The following is a 21,613-nucleotide window of genomic DNA, read 5'->3' as shown; positions in this document are numbered from 1 at the left end:
CGTGGTGGTCGAAGGTAATATGAATGTTTACTAGGCAGCGGGAAGGTAATACAATCATGCTTTCTTAGTAAAGGAGGCCAGAGGAAGAAGGTTTTCCCGTCATGCTTAGGGTATGATTAAGACATAATGTTCTGTTCTGTTGTAAAAGCTTCACACGGTACCATGTGTTTTGAGAAAAGACAGCTGAAATATGAAGAGCTCAGATTGAGCAGATCTTCTATTTTCAATGACCAAGTGTCTTAACATTTCCAATTCACCTGAATGCAGCACAGCGCCGCTCGTTTGTGTGACACAGCCCTGTTGTGTGACGCTGGGCGGAAGTTTTATTCCCAAATAAAACGCCTCTTATGAACGAGTGGGCGGGTCCAATTTAATAGTGAATGTGTGACCAACCTAATGCTGCATTCAGGTGCTTCTCGTAAAGACCAAAACGCATTCCCTTCGTCGTGGTTTGGTTGGAATTAATAACTAAATCCATCAATCAGCATAAATATATTTCATTTAAGGATGTTTCTCCTTCTAATACAGAGAGCACGCGGCTGTTTGATGCCCGTATGGCAGCATGAAGACGTGAGACTGCGCGTGCTGCTCAATGAAAGGTTAAAAATCAAAGACGAAACCATACACAGCTGAAAAATATATAATTTTCTTTATTGATGCTCCCTGTCAATAACATTTTACATTCCAGCAGCTCGAGTCGTCATCTAAAAGGTCTTTTGTCCTTGGTATTTAACGCTGACTTAAGTCGTTCATTTCGACGCTTTCAATATTCCCGACAACCCGTGAAGGCAGCAGATCTTCCGCTAAGCTAGTGAGTAGTGAGAAACCTTCATCCCGAGGAGAGGACAGTGTTTTATACGGTGGTAGTCGAGGCTGTGTTTCTGTTCTTTGCAAAACATGCTGAACCCGCAGAGGTCTCTGTCCGAGCTGCCCAAGATGTCCGCTGCCAGTCAGGTGGAGAGAGCCGTGCTGGTGAGCTTCTGCCTCCGTCTGCTGCTTCGCCACTGGGCAGGGAAACACAGCGGCTCTACGGCTGTGTGGCTAGCTGGTTTACTAAGTGACCCGTCGGTTAACGTGACATGTTTTCATATTTATAATTGATATTTTTAAAGAGTGCTGGACATGACGGAGTGTGTAGCCTGTGTAGCTGTGTAGCTGCTGTTAGCCGAGAGGGGCATCCTACAGTGCAGGTGCTGCAGCAGGGCTCCCGCTGTCAGTCACTTTGCTGTGATGTTGTGGTGGGCCTGTGTGTGTGTATGTGTGTGTGTGTGTGTGTGTGTGTGTGTGTGTGTGTGTGTGTGTGTGTGTGTGTGTGTGTGTGTGTGTGTGTGTGAGTGTGTGAGTGACCGTGAAGATGACCATGACCATATAACTGATATATAACTAACATCTCCTTAAGCTCAGTCTCTGGGTGTCTGGCTTCTTTTGTTTCCCCTCAACTCCATATATTTGCATATATTAGCACATTAACTGCAAATCACAGGCAGCAGTAATGTAGGGGAGACTGGGGACTGGTTGCAACACTTGCTGCATTCCTCTCAGTCACTCAGAGAGTATTTGGACTAGACCAACCAACTTTTCTACATTAAACTCACATCTGTCTGCTAATGACCCATAACATTTAAAGATGATTATAAATGACTTATTATTCACAATATTTATTTGAATGGAAGAATTCAGATGTTGCAACAGAACCCAACCCTGGGGACAGTTGCAACATGGATCACATTAAAAGCAATACATTAAATTTCAGTAATTAACGTTTGCTTTTTGTCTCAATAAGCATAGTATTCTGAAAATATGCATTGTTTGACAACAATATTGTAGTATTATTTATTTATACAATAATCGCAGAAAAGTTATTGAGGTTTGCTTTGTGTAGAACATAAAACCAACCTTGAATCAAAATATGCACAATTTATTTATTTTACTGCTTATGATGAACACAACAGGTAAATATATTAACAAAATAATTCCCAAAATAACTTTCTCTTATGCATTAAAATGATCAATTAATGTTGTTCTGTTCTATGGGACAAAATTAGCTGCATATTTTGACTATTGAACTAAAATGTTGAAACACATTGTTGTGTGGTCTGTTGTGATTTGGCTGCTCATCTTAAGGACCATTACAATAACTTGTTGCAACCGTCTCCAGCCTGTCAGCCATGACAGAACAACATGTGCTGGCTCAGCACAACTGTATCGACACATGCTAACCCTGTCACTCAGAAGTCAATAAAACAATGATTCTGACTAAGTAGGATTTTTTGATTAATTCAGACAAAAGTTTAGGACAGTTTGACAAAAATACAGCTCATGAAAAAAAATTACTTTCATTCTCCAAAACAAGTTTTTTCAATAATGTTGAATGTGTCTTCTGTGCTCCTGGTGAGGGGAGGGTCTAACTGAGATTATGCAGTATGAGTGTCATCACTGTAGCACGTTTCTGATTGGAGAAATAAGACTTGTAGCAACCGTCCCCGGTCCCCCTATCTTCATCTAGACTAAAAGCAAACATGATATTCACTGTGTCTGAAGGGATCACCTGTAAACCAGTTGCTAAAACTGACGCGACTTTGGCATGGGACAAATAAAACTTGGAACTGCTGTTTAGTGGTAACATCACTTATAGCATGAAATACAATAATATATATTATAAAAAAACCTGAAACATAAAATACAACAATATAATAGGATAATATTGTATATCATGATATTTGGATTGGACTGTATTGTGATATTACATTTTGGATAACCTAAGCCTGAGAAAACCAGAAAACACTCAAATCATACTAAAAGACTAAAACCAGAGAATTTCTATATATTTTCTTTAAAATGACTCAAAACGATAAATCTATGATCAAAATATTTGTATTTTTCTGTCAATTGACTGAAAGGTGCAGCATTTCTTAAACAGCACACTGCTCAATCTTATGCATATGATGCATTATGTTTCATATTTGCCCTTTTTGAATGTTCTTATTATTTACCAGTAGAGACCCCAAGTGTTCAGTATGAAATTAATATTTAAGACCTTATAAAACAAATAATTATTTGGATAAAGACAGATGAATTAATTACCTGTGAAAGTTTGAGATACTCCCATACAATTTTTAAAAACTCAGTGTAGTGGCTATTTGTCTGCCAAACAAATTTAAGACCAATATAAAAATCAAAAGGCCACTGATGCACCATGGACGATGTGGTTTATGCATTCAAAAGAATCCATTGTCCAAACACAGCCAATGTGTTTTTCATTTTTGATTTATTCATCCAAACAAGCACCAAACTAAGGGAGAAAGGGATCATGTTTCCTGCTGCCTCTCCTGCTCTGGTAAAAAAAAAAAAAAAAACATAAGCCCACCCAGGTGCATGAAAAAATATATGTACTGTATTGAAAACTGAGCATGAAAGCCTCTGCATTTACTGCAGGACTGCTGTATTATACTGTGTCCGTTTTAGCTAGGTGTACCTTTTAAACTGGCACCTGTATATATTTCTAGAATAAAGTGAGGTGCAAAGTACAAATGACAGCAGCACATGATTGAAAGTCTGAGGTACAGATTACAAGCTATGAAAAAGTGGTGCAGACAGGTACACCTATGTTGCAACTGTTCCACTTCAGCAGTATAGAGTGGAATGAAGTGTGTTATGGGCACATGGCACAGGGAGAGGTGTTGTCCACAATGCTCCTCCACAGGAAAAGCTCCTCTGAAATTTTAAATTGTTGCTTTGTATTTGTTTTGTTGTTATTTATCATGTTGCAGTCAAATCTTAATTGTATCTGTTTGGTAGGAGGAGGAATTCAACTGGCTGCTGAAAGAAGAAGTGCACGCTGTCCTGAAGCAGCTCCAGGATGTGCTTAAGGTAAACTTTTAGATGTCATAGATAGAAACATAGAAACATTCACTACGACTCAAGGATGAACTGATTAGATCTGGGGGGGTCAAAGGTCAAGGTCAGAGTGATATCACTAAATCATTTTTAGCTATTACTCAACACTTCACACAGTAACTGACAAAATTTCACAAGTGGGACTCACAACAGCTGACAACAACTCAAGCCTGGCAGCAGCCCTACGGCAACTCTCAGGGGACATACTGCCTCAGATATAAAAAATCGGAGGAAATCCAAAGTGTGATCACTAAAGCAGGATCCCAGATCTCGTGACATGCAAACTCTGCACGCAAACATTAGCATATTATTCATCCACCTCAAACAATGCTTGTCACATGTAAGTATAGCCTAGAGTTAGCCACTTAGCACTTAGCTCTAACTCTAGCTAACTCCTTGCTGGTTGTGGCCAGCATTTTCTGATGCCTATATATTTAAGTAATTAAATTAATATCATAAACATATGACGGCTAGTTGACTGTTGGCTTGAACTAATGACTACTGGTGGACAAGGATAATCTTTTGGTGGGGGTAGCCCTGTGTTAAATGCAGTGAACTTTGTACAACTGTTGTGCATTTTGATGAAACATTTGACAAATTTGTCCTGTTCATATAAAGTGGCTACATTAGCACAGAGACTAACAGAGTTTAAACTGTCAGCCTCAAACTGATGGGAGTACCCTCCAACGTTCACATAGACTGCAATACAAACTCAGGAGCTGATTTCTGGAGAAAAGCAGAACTGACCCTTTTTTTGTATCTCACTCATATTTCCACATTTTTGGCTCTAGGAACACCAAAACCACACAGAGGTGTTCAGGAGAGTCTTGTGGCACTGGCCATGTGATACTTTTGCTGATATTATGTACCGTTTTGTATTAAATGGCAAGAGTTTGAGAGGTTTGCTGATCCCTTTCTCACATAGATTTGAATGAGCTCTGTGTCTTCAACAGCCAGGTGGCCAACAGGTGGATAGGTAGACAGACAGACAGACAGACAGGTTGATGGACACAGTTTCATTCAGGAAACATTTGGCTGTTTATTTAACTTTGAAATCTAACTCCACATTACATATATTCTATTTGGTGGATTACTTTTGGAGCTCATTGTGATTGTTGGATTAACCAGTGTTTTCCAGGTGCTACCTTTTTCAAAGAGAACGACAGGTGGGCACCCAGTGAGACAGCATTGTCACCATCTGGGTCAAATTACCCACCACCTTAGAGACTCTTCTGAGATCTGTGGTGTTTATCTGCAATGATTTACAACCATCTCAACTGGTTTAACTGGAAATATGTTTCAGTCCAGTTGTAATCAGGAAGCATTTGGCAGTTAATTTCAGTTTGTCATTCTAACTGACACAGAAACACACAGAGAGAGCAGAGAGGTACACAGACAAGCAGATAGATATACACACACAGACACACACACACACACTTACACACACACGAACGAGACACATTGAAGACATATTGAATTTAACCTGCTACACTGGTGGTATACTCCAGATCCTCCTTTTACTTTACTTGGGTTGTTAACTACTCCTGCATACTTTGTGCTGTATAAACCATTCAACTATCGAAAGTTTCACCTTCTTAAGGAATTTTTTATAGTGTAAGTAAATGGAGACGATTTTCAAATCATTCAAAACTTCTACGTCTTTTAAATTCATCTACTTGAGCATACTTTCAGCTAAAGGCTTCATTCAAAACTCTATCCATCTATCTATTGCTTGTACTGCCGTTACTATTACTATTAGTGATTTTGCTATAATTGCACATTCTTGTTCTTTTTATCCACGCTCTCCCTTGCTCTCTCTCTCTCTCTCTCTATCTGTCCAACCCAACCAGTCGCCCACCCTGAGTCCGGTTCTGCTTGAGGTTTCTGCCTCTTAAAAGGAAGTCTTTCCTTGCCATTATTGGCTAGTGCTTTGTCTTGGTGGGAATTGTTAGGCCTCTGTGAATAATTTTATACAGAGAAGGTCTAGACCTGCCCTATTTGGAAAGTGCCTTGAGATAACTTGTAAATTGGCGCTATACAAATAAAAATTGACTTGATTTGACTTGACTAACAGGAGCTAACTGCAAACTCTAACTTCCATCCCTGAAAATTTTCGTCAAAACAAATTCTTACAAACTCTTTTAAATCCCACAGTTTCCAACCTTCATTGACAATTTTTATATAAAAAATTTAGAGATTTTTTTTTTTGTTCCACATCACCCAGTTTTGGTCTCATGCTGACATCTTTTATGGTTTTTGAGGAAGTGATGGGAGTACCCTCCACCTCTCCCATTGACTGCAATACAAACTCATTAATTCGTAGGATTTTAACTTAGGTATGAGACTAATTGTAAGATATATTTGCGTGTACTTGTGTGTGCGTATTGATGTGTGGTTCTTTGTCTTTCTATAATTGTGAGGACAATTTTGGTTAAAAACCATTATTGTGAGGTCATTTTGGTCGGTCCTGACAACTTCAAAGGGCTGTTTGAAGGTTAAGCTTATGCAGTTCCCAACACCATGCACACACACATTGAATGACACACAAATTCCATCACCACAATACAGGTATTAACTGTATAAGTGTTTCAACCTGGTAACACAAGCTTTTCGGAGGCTCTACAGTAGACAGCCCTACTGGCACACACAACAATACACACACACACATTGACAGACACACACAAACACCATCTTACTTTTTTGATATTCACCTTCAAAATAAGAGTCTTAACCTCTATGACATGAATGAAACTAAAAGTAAAGTCCTTTGTACAGATTGTAATATGAGGAGTGAAGTACACACTGTTCAGACCTGTTCAGATCTGCTAATTAATTTAGCTACCTTAGCAGTTAGCACTAGCCTCTCTCTCTCTCCCTCCCTCTAGCTCGCTCAGTGGCGTTCAGTGTAGGATTGTGATGTTTATACATCTTTAGTGATGTCTGCTGTCTTTGGGCACACTCGCTAACGGGAGCTGCTCTTGTCTATCCCCGTCTGTGTGCACAGCAGCCTTCAGACGTCACTTTACTCTCGATGTGTAACCAATCAGACGGTGCTGCGGGCGGGTTGAGTTTACTGTCAGATCTCCCGACATGTTTTGTACAAAAACAAATTGCTGAATTGTACGTTCTGACCATCTGTCTAACTATGTTGTTATGTATCCTTGGGCATTTTTAAGTGGTAATGGAAACAAAAATTCTGGAGCTTTCTTAGTGGATATATGGCGTACACCTGCGTGTCACATAGACTACAGCACTGGTTGTGTCAGATTTCTTATTGTAAAACACTTTGCGCTACATCTCTTGTATGAAAAAGTGCTCTATAAATAAGGTTTATTATCATTATTATTATTACTAATGTTATATTTTTATTTACAGACCCAACATTAGTAGCTGTCTAATACCTGTAACTGAATTTTTGAGCAGAAATAAAATCAGAAATTTTCAGGTGAAGTCTGCAGAGTTACCTGACACACATGAATACAGCTACACTGTCAACTCAAAGGCCATGAGTACACAACAACATAACACCATGATGAAGTTTTCTTGTTATTGAGTGACACTTTACTGTTGTCAACAGGAGGCATCCAGACGTTTCTCAATGCCGACACCAGGCCTGGAGAGTCAGCTCAAACAAGAGAACTTCATCCTCGGCAGCTCAACGTAATACTCCATACCACCAACCATTTCATTATGAAGTGCATCTCTTTATGGTGGACAGTTACTTACCTCCCTCACTCTCCTGACTATGATCTGCCTTTCCTGTTGTGTCTCTGGAGATGTTGAAATAAAGTGTGATTTGTTGTTTTGCAGCATGGATCAGGTGAAGGGGGTTCTGACACTGCAGGGAGAGGCTCTGATCCAGGCTGTGAGTTGTACCAGTTCTCATCAAAGCTTTATTTCCGATTGTATGAAAATTAAAACTAATGTGTCTCCTGTCAATGTTTTGCTTTTCTCAACAGGACATAAACCTGAAGGTTGCAAAGAGTAGCCAAGTGCTGCACTTTCAGTTCAGAGAGGACAAGCAGTGGAAGCTGCAGCAGGTACAGTGTGTCAGTGTGTACCAGAGAAATGTTGAACCATTTCTTTCCCATCTCTGTGTGCACTAGCAACAGACAGCAGATACACACTCACCAAGCATTTTATGAGAAACACCTTTGCACCTGCTTATTCATGCAATCATCCAATCAGCCAATCACGTTCAAGCAGTGTATAAACTCTTGAAGATCCAGGTTAGGAGCTTCAGTTAATATTCAAACATCAGAATGAGGAAAAATGGGACTCTGCTGATCCCCTGGACAGTCTCTAGAGTTTTTACTCAGAATGGAACAACAACAAAAGCATCCAGTGAGCAGCAGCTCTGTGTTGATGAGAGAGGTCAGAGGTCGGAGCAGAATGGACAGATTGGTTGGAGCTGACAGAAAGGCTACGGTCACTCAGATAACCACTCTTTACTGTGCTGAGCAGAAACCTTCAGAATGAGCAACACCTCCAACCTACAACAGCAGAAGACCACGTCAAGTTCCACTTCCTGTCACCAAGACCAGAAACCTGAGGCCTAATTTTCCCAATAATGGTTGTTTTAACCATGCATTTGTTGAGTGTGCACGCTGTATGAGTAGTCCTACAACGTGTTGTTTCACTGACTGACAGCCATGCTAGCAGCTCTTTGAGGTTTACTTACCATTTGAGTTAGCGTGGAGCATGATAGCATTTGCTAATCAGCATTAAATACAAGTACAGAAGAAGTCCTGTACAGCGGCATGCGGTCAGGACAAGTGAGACAAGCAGTTACAGCTAAAAATAGACATCAGCTAGAATGACACTCAGCGCATACCTCTGCCAAGGTTCAACATTTTCTTCCACCAGATCTGGATTATGATCTGGATCTGCACCAAACTGTGCAAAGTCATAGATCTCAACAACATGAATGTGCCTAATTGTTTACATCATGATCCAAACATGATTTCCCAAGAAACTGACAAAAATATAGAAGAATGCCCAAAGGCTGGGCCTTGTCTAGCAGAGAGGGGAGCAGCAATTTTTGACGTCTGCACATTGAGGATAATCCTGAGATCTTTGATGGGCTACAGACAGGTGTGCTTGTTAAGCTGCTCTTGCACAGATTATTACATGCATGCGTGGGTGCGTGTGGAAACTACTTTCACTCCTCCTAAGCGCAACAGCAGCAAGTAAACGAACGAATGACTGTGATCTCAAATCAGTATAAATTATCTTAGTAATCATCTTGGTCCACATGTGTGACGGTGAGGAGTTAGGGTGAAGCAGATTTTACTAAACTACTACTAATCTACTAAGTAACTGCTTTTGTAAGGCAAGCTTTCACTGACATATTTATTTGATGTACATTTTTACAGTTAACCATGTGACATAATACTCAAGCCTTTTAACTCTAGTGTGCCTCTTAGTTTTCATATGAATCTCTTTTCCTTTGTGTTAATCGAGATGCTGTAAGTGTGAGAAGTTAGAAACAGGAGAACAGGATTCTGCATTGCCACCAGAGTGTGTCATTGTCAGTTAAAATTTTTAAGATTACCATCATGTTCACTGTCAGTTCAAAGGAATAATCCTCAGATTTGACAAAAAACATGTTCGACAGCAGAGAAAACTTACGTATAGCACCTTTTAAGTATAAAATGTTGCTTTTTGTATGAAAATTATGTTAATACTCAAACCCTGCCTTACTCATCTCTCTCACCATTTCACTTCATCTATCAGATCCAGGATGCCAGGAACCATGTGAACCAGGCTCTGCAGCTGCTGAACAGCCATGATGAGAGCTACCACTTCAAGACGGGGGCTGAGGTTAATAAGGTCTGTACCCCCCTCAGGGCGATGATCTGAACATGGATCAGATCCCAGTTTTTTACTGTGTCACTTCCGCTAACTTCATGTTTCCATTGGTGCTGTAGCTAATGGATGCAGTGATGCTCCAGCTGACACGAGCACGAAACCGCCTCACCACACCGGCCTCCATGACGCTGCCCGAGCTGGCCACCAGTGGTCTGATGGTACAAGCCAGCGGCAATAAACACTACACTCACACACTGCTTAAACACACTGACGACCAGAGTCTGATAGACAATGAGTTCTGATCAAATCTAATAATAAAGATGAGCAATATTTTAAATATTTTTTTAATATTACAAAAACAAAGATACACTATATGGCCAAAAGTATGTGCACACCTCTGTTTGGGCTGTTTTTCCTGGTTTGGTCAGGAGCCAATGAAGAGAAAGAGAAGTAATTCACAGAGGTTTTTGTTTTGTTACCCCTGATGCTTTGACTGTGCATGGGGTCAATGAAATGTTCAGACCACATCATTTAGATACTTTTCAGGGGTGTGGAGATGAAACATTATCCTGGGGCAACAAGCAAAGGAACATATCAGAAAACTTAAAGTTGCCGAAGTGTCTGCACAGAGTCCTGACCTCAACCCATCCAACACCTTTGTGATGAACTGCAACACTGACTGTGAGCCAGACTTCATCACTCCATCAGTGTTGGACTTCACTAAAGTCACTAAAGACATGTATACATAGACATAGCTGCATTGGTCGCTTCAGTCCGTTGCTGGGATACGTCAGCATTGTTGCCCTGTAAACTAATAGGAAAAAATGCAGGAGCTGCAGCTTTTCTGGATAAAAAGCCCTATAACATCTCAACCGATTTCAATGAGTCATTTTTATATTTGAGGGACAACCGAGACAACCTGATCAATCTGGATATTAAGTGTTTGGCAACGGTGCGTTACTTGGCAACAGAGAAGAGCCGATTTATCCACCAAACAATAAATGCGCTGTGACCTGACATCATAGCACAGTTCATACGATTTCCTTTAGATGTTCAACAACACACAGGTTGTGTTGATGCTGCCTGTATAGTTCTAGACATTATTGTACAGTGTCCAGGATCTACACAAGAGTCATGAATCTTAATGGAGAGTGACCTGATCAGCTATTTGAAAGGATCATGTTCCAGCTGGATGTCACCTGGTGGGGGACAGTGCAAATCTTCACACACCTCAACCCACAGCCGGGACCACAGCTACATTACAACAGGTACAGGTACAACAGGCTGTGGCTAATAGGCTGCCAGTTAGCTTTAGTTAGGCAGTCTAGGACAGGTTCGTTTTTTTTGTTTTGTTTTTTTTTCCATTGAGAGAATTGAATGTAAATTTTTATATTAAAATTAAATTCTCCCGGGTCGACACAAACCTTATAATGCAGATGCATTTTGGAGAATGCACTTCTTTTGTAAAAAGAAGTGCATAATCTGTTAGAATTTCATTTGTATTTGTTTATTTCTCTGTGTTTTTTTAATTATTACTGTATTACTGTCGGATGTTGCGCATGCGTTTTCACCGGCACAGGCAGTCTTTCATCAACCAATCTCTGTGGTTCCTGTGTGGGAGCTCGTCCATGAAAACTGACGTCAGCCATAGCAACAGAGTCGCACTCTTAGCTTAGGAGTTTTTGCTTCTCCCTACTAAAAGTTGGTCTCAGCAGCTTTATGAAGAGGACTTAGAAGAAAACTTTTAGTTAAAAACTTTTAGCGTGACTTAGGAGTACTCTTAGTGGTAAGATAAAATGCTTTGTGAATACAGGCCCAGGATTCTAAGTAACAAAACTTTTATTTTTACTCCGTGTAGATCATAAAACAGTCTTACCCAGTCCAATTTGGTGGCGACATTGACATATGATCCAGCGGCCATTTCGGCATGTACATGTATATATCTATGGGAGCAGATCCCAGCAGCAATAGCTGCTGTTCCCATACTTCTGGCCATATGCTGTAGTGTGTGTATAGAGCAAGATTTTCACTGGTCTCTGGTGACTAAACTACAACACAACCCGAAAGACAAAATGTCAATTGATTTAGCATGAAACCTTGTACTGTTCCATTATCCATGTTCCATGTTCCTTTCTTTCTCTGTTTTCCCTTTCATCTTCAGAAAATGTTCACCCCTCCCATGCCTGGGGATGTGATGGTGAACTTTTACATCAACCTAAGTAAACTGTGTCTGACTGTCTACCAACTTCACGTGTTGCCTCCCAACACCACCAAGGTTTGAACTTGTGACCCTCTGCAACACTACATGAAGCTGCACACAGTGCTGAGTGACTGATGTTGGTATTTTCTCTCTCATCTTCACAGAACTTCAAACCTGCTGGAAGCTCAGTGTTGCATAACCCTGGCGCTATGTTGTAAGTACTGCTTCCTTCCTTTACTTTATTTCTTTCTGTAGTGTACAGTATACATGAACAGATTAAAGTAAATAACACAAACAATATTAGGGACTATCCCATGGAATGTCACCTAAATCAATGTTAAATAAATCCATAAATAAATAAACAAATACAGCTATTAAATAAATCCTGAAGTAATTAAATTAGGTAATAAATGTAGAAATAGATAAATAACTGTGAGTCAGTTGTTTTAAAAATGAGATTAATTTAATTATTTTTTATTTCATTTGCATTGGTCTGACGCCCCCTCATTTAAATATAACAGATGGAACTAAAGAGCAGGGAAATAAATGTGACATTAGGAAATAAAAGTCACCTGAAATAAATGAAAAGGTCATTTTTAAAATAAAAAGCAATTTATTTATGTGTTTATTTACTCAGATATCTTTATTTTTTACATGTATTTATATATTCCTACGTGTATTATCTAATTTATGTACTTTAGGATTTATTTCATAACTGTTTTTATTCATGTGTTTATTTAATATTGATTTAGATGGCATTCCATACTATCCCACATTCAGGAAGTGAAAGTATATCTTTAATGTCCCGTTAATCTCTCTTCACGTTGTGCTATGAATGTTTACCTCCACAGTGAGCTCAACAACAACCGTTTCGAAGTGAGCCATGTTCACAAGGTGGAGTGTGTGGTGCCTTGGCTCAATGACACGCTGGTGTTCTTCACCATTTCCCTGCAGCTCTGTCAGCAGCTCAAGGACAAGGTGGGTGTCTCTCCTGGAGGACAGCTGTGCCACAGTTAGAGGACAGGGTCACAGTTTTTTCAAGTCCAACAACACTCATTAATCAATCAAACGTTATTTGTCGAGCACTTTTCAAACAGGTCAGTGCTTCACAGAGCTAAAAAGAAAAAAAGGGGAAAATAAAACGAGAAAGGTTGCAATGAGATTTCATAAAATAGATTAAAAAAGCTATCATAACATTAGCAAAAAAACACTAATAGTTAATAATAAAAATGCATAATAAAATAATATACAAATAGAATAAAATACAATTTACAACATAGATACAACAAAATAAAGTGAGTAATTCAAAAAAAAAAACATACTTAATTAAAAGCCAGGCTGAACAGGTATGTACGCTTGCAACTGCTCTCAGGTCCTAATCGAGACTCTGAGCATAAAAGCTAAAAGCTGCCTCACCAAAATTTTAAGTCCTGCACTTCAGACTGGTGCCAGAGGACCTGAGGAATCATACTGGTTCATATAGTGTGCGCATGTGAGACATATCTGCTGGTGCAAGACCATGAAGAGCTTTAAAAACAAGTAAAATAATTTTAAAATCAATATGGAAGCTGACAGGCAAATAATGTTTGAAAAAAAGAGCAACATGGAGCCTCCGCCTTGCGGACCCACCACCCGCGGGAATGGATTTTAGGGTTGGGTGCAATGCCGACCAGGGAGGAGGCAAAGGCAGGAACCTAGGCATGCTGAATCCCTGTGTTGTAGACTGGTCCTAGGGATATGGAATGTCACCTCTGTGGAGGAGCCTGAGCTGATGCGGGAGGTGGAGCGTTACCAACTAGATATAGTTGGGCTCACCCCCACGCATAGCAGGAGGCCTGGAACCAAACAAGGAGCTGGACTCTCTCCTTTTCTGCAGTTGCCCAGGCTGACAGGCAACAGGTGTGGGGATACTCACAAGCCCCCAGTGGAGCACCGTGGTGGTGGAGTTCTCCCCGGGGAACGAGAGGGTCGCTGAGCTTGCTGGCTCTGACTGTTGTGTGTGCTTACACATCAAACAACAGCTCATAGTATCCAGCCTTCTTAGAGTCTCTGGGTAGTGTCTTGGAAAGGGTTCCACCTGGAGAAACCTGGAGGGGCATGAGTGGGAGCCTGATCAGAACATGGAATTCTGTGCTAGTCATAGTTTGGCTATAACAACATCATGTTTGAACATAAGGTAGCTCATAAGTGTACTCAGTACCAGAGCACCTTAGGCCAAAGGTCGCTGATCGATTTTGTGGTTGTATCATCAGATATGCGGCCGTATGTTTTGGACACTCAGGTGAAGTGAGGGGCAGAGCTGTCAACTGATCACCACCTGGTGGTGAGTTGGATCTGATGGTGGGGAAGACTGCCGGACACACCTGGTAAACACAAGCTTTTAGTGAGGGTGTGCTGGGAACATCTGGTGGAGGCCCCCGTCCTGGAGATCTTCAACTCACACCTCCAGAAGAATTTCTCGTGCATCCCAGGGGAAATGGAATCCAAGCCATGTTCAAAGCCTCCATTGCAGAAGCGATGGTTAGGAGCTATGCTTGTCGAGGCGGCAACCTAAGAACCCACTGGTGGACGCCAGTAGTGAGGGAAACCATCAAGCTGAAGAAGGAGGTCTTTAGGGTTTGGTTGGCCCAGGGGTCTCCAGAAGCAACAGATGGGTAGTTACAGAAGCAAGAAGTGTGTGGGAGGAGTTCGGACAGGGTATGGAGGAGGACTTTCGTTTGTCCTCAAGGAAGTTCTGGCAAACCGTTCAATGACTCAGGAAGGGGAAGCAGGGCCTGGCCCAGGCTGTGTTCAGTCAGGGAGAACTACTGACCTGGACTGGAGATATCGTTGGGCAGTGGAAAGAATACTTTGAGGAACTCCTGAACCCAGCTAACACGTCCTCAGTGGAAGAAGCAGAGTCTGAAGACTCGAGGAAAGTCTCATCCATAAACCTGGCAGAGCTCGCAGAGGTGATCAAGAAGCTCCTTGGTAGCAAGATGTGTATGAGATATGCCTCGAGATGCTGAATGCTCAGGACATTAGAGGGCTTGGCTTATACGCCTCTTCAATGTCAACGCCTCTTCAAGGGCAAGGACAGTTCCTGTGGAATGGCAAACCAGGGTGGTGGTTCCCATTTTTATAAAAGGGGAACGAAGTGTGTGCTTCAATTACCGGGGTATCGCACTGTTCAGCCTCCTTGGGAAAGTTTACTCCAGGGCGCTGGAAAGGAGGCTCTGACCAATTGTCGTACCTCAGATTCATGAGGAGGAATGCAGATTCTGTCCTGGCCCTGGAACAGTGGACCAGCTCAACCAATCCCTGTGAATTCTGCACAACCTTGTATTTTTGTCCAATCAACCCTACTTTTTCGCAGATTTGATCAAAAATCATCATAGTTTCCTGTGAGTTGAACCAATCATACCAGTCCCTGCGCAAAACCTTGATGTGCGTCACCAAATTCACTTCCTTGTTTCTGGTTTTGAAGCATGCTGTGGAGCTGCAGACATGTGTGACATGAACGTCTCACATTTACCAACAAACATTATTGTTAAAAACTGTGTAAAGCAATTCCCCAATGTTTTGCATGAAAGTGGGGTAGAGCTGCCGGAGCCACCGGAACAACACAATGCTACTTTTTTTCTCCTGATGAAATAAAATATCTACAGTTCACATAATCCAGTTGATACTTATATACATTTTAAGCACATTTACGTCCACGTTATAAATTCATGAATTCATGAGGTGATTATAAAGATCAGCTCTACCTCTGATTAAGACAGAGCAGAGGAGCATAATCACTTGTTCTTTTTCCTCATAAGAGTTGTGAAAACTGGGTCACCACCTGCACTGCACTGGATATATTATTATATACTTTATTCCAGTGATACAAGTTGCTTTCGATTTTTAATGAATTATACAAAAAAAGATAGCGACAATGGTGCTCACCTTAAAGATCCAATATTAGTTTAAGTTAACTCATTGACTCACCACCACGCATTTATTGAACTTTAAGAAAAAAAAAAACAGTAATTTTTTTCTTGAACTTTAATTACAATTGAAAAAAATTGATAAATGAAATAATATATAATATCTAAATATATACAATTATATATATAGAATATAAAAATAAATAGAAATAAATTAGATCAAAATAAATAATATCAACTATGTTCTAAAATTTGTGTACTTCCACAACCTACTGAAAACTACTAATTACGGCACAATAATCATTTAATCTTGATTATCTTGTTTTCATAATTGTTGGAAGCAAAAATCGTGATTGAAAATAGAATTAGATTCATCGCCCAGCCCCAACTCATTGTATAACTGCAGCTTGACTGAAGACACACTAAGCTCCTGTCTCCTCCTCTCCTTGCAGATATCTGTCTTCTCCAGTTTCTGGAACTACAGACCTTTCTAATCCAGCTCCAGTCCATCCTCCAGAATAACCACAGTGTAAGGGACATCCTGGGAAGGGTTTTATTTTTTTATATATATATATTTGTCATCCAGTCTGAGCTGTTGCAGGATGAGGCAAAGGAGCCAATCAAACACCGACATAGATCAATATTTGCCATTCCCAGTTGTGTTAGGCCAGCTGATTGACATTCCTTATGTGTGTGTAGCATCTCACTGACTTGAACCTCTGAGAGAATGAATGTGATTGTTGTTCATTTGTTATTATAATTATTTTTTTGTTAAATTCAAGCAACTTAATACTTACTGAGTATTTATCTGGTTCTCATCCCAAAGGTTTCGAACTGTGTTGTTGTGTGAAACACTAATGTGTGTACTCAGGGTTGGAAGACGAAGCGTATAGTCAGAAGAGCTCATGGTGGGAGAAATAGCATGTTTGATTCTTACAGGAGATGATTCAAGAATGTTTTAAATCAGTGTCTCACTGAGTGATAGGGAACCACATGAACTAAACACTTTCTGCCAAAGTTACAACAGTTTTCAATATTGTCAACTCACAACTTAAGTTTTGATTTAGTTATGAATATTTTTAAAAATCAGGAAATAATCAGTGTAGTTCCCCACTTAAAGGAACAGCTCACCATTTTGGCAAGTCCTGTTCTGTTTCTTGCCATTTGTGTCTGCATGATAACTATGAAGCTATAGCTGGCCGCCAGTTAGCTTAGCTTAGCATTAAGACTGAAAACAGGGGCTGACAGTTCCCTTACTCTGAGGAGGATTCTGGTTCAGCTTCACTAATTCCATAATCCTGCTTATTTACCAGTGACAGATAATCAGTGTCTGAATTCACTTCCGTTTGTTAGGACCTGGATATGTGGAACTGTTCAGCTACCAGTCGTGTCTGTTGATGTAATGTGTGATTGTCTGCTCTGTGTTCATATTTATTTTCCATATTTTGCACGTTGTTGATTCTCTGTGAACCAAACACTAATCCAATCATGAACAAATGACTTCATTCCAGTAAGTGTTATTCTATTTTGAAAAGCTGCCTGTTATATAAAATGTGGAAATTATTTATCTGTGCAATAAAATATTCTAAACACTAAGCTGCACATTAAAGTCTCCTCTCTGCTACATATAAACATGTCTCCATTACAGTGCAGTTCTTTATGTTTTAGTGCTCAGTGATATAAATCTCAAGTACACTCAGTTCATTTCATTGATACATATTCTCCCTCTGGATCCTAATGAAGAGAAATCTGTTATCGTACAGCAGTAATACTATAATTCCATCCATAAGTAAGGATGAATATTTTGGTTCATGGGTTTCAAACACTTTCTGTGATAAAACATCTAAAAGCAGAAACCTTATCATTCAGGGTTCTGTGGTCTAATTAGTGTCAGTTTAGGGTCCTTGATGTGAAACAGTTTGAGAACCACTCTCTTACAGTAAAGAATATGCAGAAGCTGTAACTCCATAACCACTATGCAGTTGCATAGTCAGTAGACCCACCGGAAGAGTTACCCAGGACAGGTTTCATAAAGACAGACTGGCCTCGGATCTACCTGCACCACTCAAGATCTGACTCAAGCATCTTAAACACAGTCTGTACCTTCTGTCTCTAGGGGTCTCTCCATCAAAACAATAACAAAAGACAATGTTGGATGACATCAAGAAATAGTGTGGGGTCATGGGAGTTGTGACCCCTCCCTCCTTCAGTGTCAGTGGTTCAGGAAATCAAACACACCTGGTGATTCTAACCGTTAAAAACACTGAATAAAGCAGTTTCACATTTAGTTAGTGTTTGAGCGACGCTGTACAAAGGACAGAGACATCAGGGAAGAGTTGGAGCTAAGATTGATGCTAACCTTTGTTTGGATTGTTTCTCTGATAACTTATGAACCAGACGTTCAGCAGGTTTTTACCAGCAGCTGAATTATCCACAGAGGTGTCCTCCTCTCCATAACAAACACACCAGGGGATTCAAACCAGTAGAAACACTGAATAAAGCAGTTTGACTTTAAAAATCGGAGATTCATAGATGCTCTTCAGTGACACAGGACAGGACGTCTCCAGCAGCTGGGAGCTGAGCTGTCTAACATTTCCTCAGCTTGTTTCTCTGATAACTTCAGATCCAGATGTCCGACGACTAAAATCCTTCATCTGGTTCAAATATAGAGCTGAAAACCACCAAGGTGTAAAAAGTGTATGTGGCTTAAAACTAGATAAAAGTCAATGTTGAGCTTCTGTCAGACAAACACACTGACACTGATCATAGAGGATATGATGTCATTGACAGGAGACCAATGACACGTTCTGTTACCATGATTAAAATCACAGAATTCTCTAGTTTCAGAATTGATGGAAACATTTGGGAGAATGTAAGAACACAACTCAACATCATAAAGAACATAGGTCTAGATGTGGAAAAGTTACATGTTATAACTTTAAGTATCAAATATAACAGTAGTCATCATTATGCAGCAGACTTGCTACTGTGATTGATTCGTCATATATTTTGTCTGTGAAGGTTCTCAGTCATCCTGGTCATATCACTGATGTCTGTCTGCACAAAAACATGTCAAAGATGAGGAGTTTGGTTACTATTCTAACAGTGCTGTCGCATATTGCACTGACAACAGAGAGAAACTCCCTCAGTGGTGAAACAGTGATGAGATGAGTTTCAGCAGCACTTTACAGACACATCTGTTTAATGATTCATGCCTTCATGTGGGTCTGTGTACTTTGTCATCTTAAAGTGTTCCATGAATGAACAACACCACATGAACAGAGAAACAGGTACATTTTTATTACTTTTATCACTGAATAAAACCTTCAAATCAAAAAATGAACAAACGGAACAGGAGACTTGTGTTGAGAACTATAGAGACAGCTGAGAGTTTCCACCTCCTCTGGTTTCCTAGCAATAAACAACACACAGCAGTGACAGTCAACAACATCACATGGTAGATTTCCAGGAGTGAATGGCTTGTGAACATTTCATTCTATGTGCACGTTTGTTAACAGACAGTAAAACAGTAAAATCAAAGCTGCTGCTTTGGCACAGGATTCAAACGGAGACTCTGCTTCATCAGTCACCTTCACAACACTTCATAATTTCAGCTGTCATGGCTCCATAGCCATGTTGTCTATGCCCACCTTCCATCTGCGTGGCTGTGGAGGAAACATAAAGGCAGAGTACACAGTTAGCCTGCTTTCACTTCATGTCACAGGATGAACTATTTTATCTGGGGTAGCACATCCTGAGTCGTTGTACTGAACTGAATTCATTGAGCCAGCAATAGGACACTATGTTAGGCCCAAAAGTATTCCCACAATTCCTCAAAATTCCCAGGGTGCACCATTGTTTTTTAAAAGCAGAGCTTTTCAGGTGACTTCCTTGTTGTCCTGTTTATGTGTCCTGTTTATGGCGGAGTTTTCAAATATAATGTATTTGTTTGGTGTTTTCAAGGGTTTGCTGAACAGAATGATGTAAATTTATTTTACTCTGAGCTTCTTTGTTACTGATCATCTGTGTTGAGCTGTTGGAGTCATCTCAGCTGGACGTCCACTTCTAGGAGAGTAGCCACAGAACTGAGTCAGTATGTCTGACTGATGAAGATCTAAAGTGTTTGAGACGACTCTGTAACATGGTTCAGTTATAGCTTCCTTTAACTTTTTGTTACAGATAGACTATATTGTGCTTTTTTTTGTTGTGGTGCTATTAATTCTGCTCCCTAGGTTAGTTTGACATCACCCGCTCGTCAAGGGGGGGATTCCACACCAGGCTACGCTGTACACCCTCGGACCACCCATCTGTGCTGGAGCTGGTCTGCAGCCGTCTGCAGCTCGTCCCTCCTTTTCCGTCCGTGCCTTGTCTACCAACTCCCAGCATCCCGGGATGTAAGACCTGATAAAAGCCGCAGTGCGCAGACGCCAGGGGTGGCTTTGATTTGAGGTGAGCAGTTCGCCTCTGTGCCCCTCATTTCCTGTTGACTATGTGTAGCTTAAACTTTTAATTTAAACAGTTAACTCATTTAGAGTGTTGATTTATTGTTGATTTGTTTGAGGCACTTGTTTTGTGACGGGATTTTTATGGGCTATAGTTGTTTTATTTTCATACACCTTGTGTTGTGCACCACATTCAGTTTTCTTATGTTTCGAACACACTACTTTATGGGTGGCGGCCTCCTGTGTTTTGGTTAGTAGGTAAGTTTAGGTAGGCAGGTAAAGTTATTTTTTTATAGTTTTTATTTTAATAGCTGTATATAAGCCAGTGGAGGGGCTCAGTTAAGAAAACAGTTTTTGTTTTATTTGGTTTATGATTTGGTGCCACCTGCCGTCCTTCCCTTTGTTCCTGGCCTGGTGTTCTCGTGTTGTTGTTGAATTAGTCACCTGTCCGTTTGAATTTTGTAATCTTTAAGTTGACTATTGGTTCATTGAACAATAAAAGGTTTTGCTTGCCAGATTATGTTGTTCATGTGAAAGAGAGGGAGTTGTTAATTACAAGCAACATTGTCAGATCCATGAGTAAAGAACTTGACATGATATGAGAAGAAACTGACACCTGCAGGTAAATTCAGTTGTAGTGACGTCCTAAAGTGATATTTAACAAGGTGACATGTAAACAAACTAGAATAGAAAAGAAAGTAAAAATAATTACCAGTCAGACTAATGTAATGAGTGCATGAATTATGAAGATTCTTTGTATTTTCACTCTTCAGTCTGATGATGAACAAACTGTTTAACTGTTTTCTTTAAAAACCAGAGTGGACACATGCAAGATGTCTACATGCAAATATCTACTGCTCGTTATTATTGATCACTTTATTGTAAACTCTTTTGTCCCTGTCAGGATCCTGTAGGAATGATGACTCAGTAGTTTGGCTGTTGACAGGTTTTGATCTGATCTTCTGAAGTTAACCTGTGCCGGAGCAGGTGTTCAGCATCAGTTAGTGGTGATTTACCCTGGTAACAAGTGAACCACTGTCATAACCCTGACAACCCAGAGTTAAACCTGAGCTTGCCTCACTAACTACAAATCCTGCTTTGTAGAACAGGTCTGAGTCAGCTGTTGTTGATGTCATCAGTGGAGGGCTTGACATACACTGTGAATGTTTGAATAATGTTTTCAACATGGACAAGAACAACACAATGATTTGTGTGTTATTAGTTTAAATAGATCTGATCACATTTATATAGAAATGTAGGTCATTCTTTGCCATACTATGTGAACCTTCACCTGTTACATAAGCTTTACTAGTTATGAGTGTGTGTCTCTGTATGGGCTCTACCTCCAAAATCCA

General features: G+C 40.2%; 2 protein-coding genes across 3 annotated transcripts in view; one reads left to right on the top strand and one right to left on the bottom strand.

Annotated features, from left to right (window-relative positions):
• Positions 1–669: 669 nt before the first annotated feature.
• On the top strand, positions 670–17,412 carry rogdi (rogdi atypical leucine zipper). Its single transcript, XM_056400412.1, has 11 exons — positions 670–972; positions 3,799–3,870; positions 7,475–7,557; positions 7,708–7,762; positions 7,857–7,937; positions 9,634–9,729; positions 9,828–9,926; positions 11,870–11,983; positions 12,073–12,122; positions 12,760–12,886; positions 16,269–17,412. The coding sequence occupies exons 1-11, from the start codon at positions 898–900 to the stop codon at positions 16,308–16,310; spliced, it is 894 nt and encodes a 297-aa protein (XP_056256387.1). The 5' UTR covers positions 670–897; the 3' UTR covers positions 16,311–17,412.
• A 1,681-nt stretch (positions 17,413–19,093) lies between these two features.
• The window catches only part of smim22 (small integral membrane protein 22), a 7,323-nt gene continuing 4,803 nt past the window's right edge, over positions 19,094–21,613 (bottom strand). The window contains exons 4-5 of one of the 2 annotated variants that reach the window (XM_056401833.1): positions 19,407–19,481; positions 19,094–19,227 (exon numbers count right to left, since the gene is read on the bottom strand). In XM_056401833.1, coding sequence (XP_056257808.1) covers positions 19,434–19,481 — 48 coding nt within the window. In that variant the 3' untranslated portion in view covers positions 19,094–19,227; positions 19,407–19,433. Of the gene's footprint in view, positions 19,482–21,613 lie in introns of both variants that reach the window. The other variant, XM_056401831.1, reaches the window with a different exon arrangement.

This window comes from Seriola aureovittata, chromosome 17 (genome assembly GCF_021018895.1).
Source record: "Seriola aureovittata isolate HTS-2021-v1 ecotype China chromosome 17, ASM2101889v1, whole genome shotgun sequence".
In the NCBI taxonomy this organism is placed as follows: domain Eukaryota; kingdom Metazoa; phylum Chordata; class Actinopteri; order Carangiformes; family Carangidae; genus Seriola; species Seriola aureovittata.
The sequence above is the reverse complement of the archived record's forward strand: the minus strand, read 5'-3'. Positions and strand labels throughout refer to the sequence as shown.

What these genes read in the sequence shown, in the direction of transcription:
- rogdi (XM_056400412.1), top strand. Translation starts at nt 898, where the DNA reads ATGCTGAACCCGCAGAGGTCTCTGTCCGAGCTGCCCAAGATGTCCGCT. An exon ending in CATAACCCTGGCGCTATGTT is followed by an intron (nt 12,123 to 12,759) that starts GTAAGTACTGCT and finishes TTACCTCCACAG; the next exon opens with TGAGCTCAACAACAACCGTT. An exon ending in GTCAGCAGCTCAAGGACAAG is followed by an intron (nt 12,887 to 16,268) that starts GTGGGTGTCTCT and finishes CTCTCCTTGCAG; the next exon opens with ATATCTGTCTTCTCCAGTTT.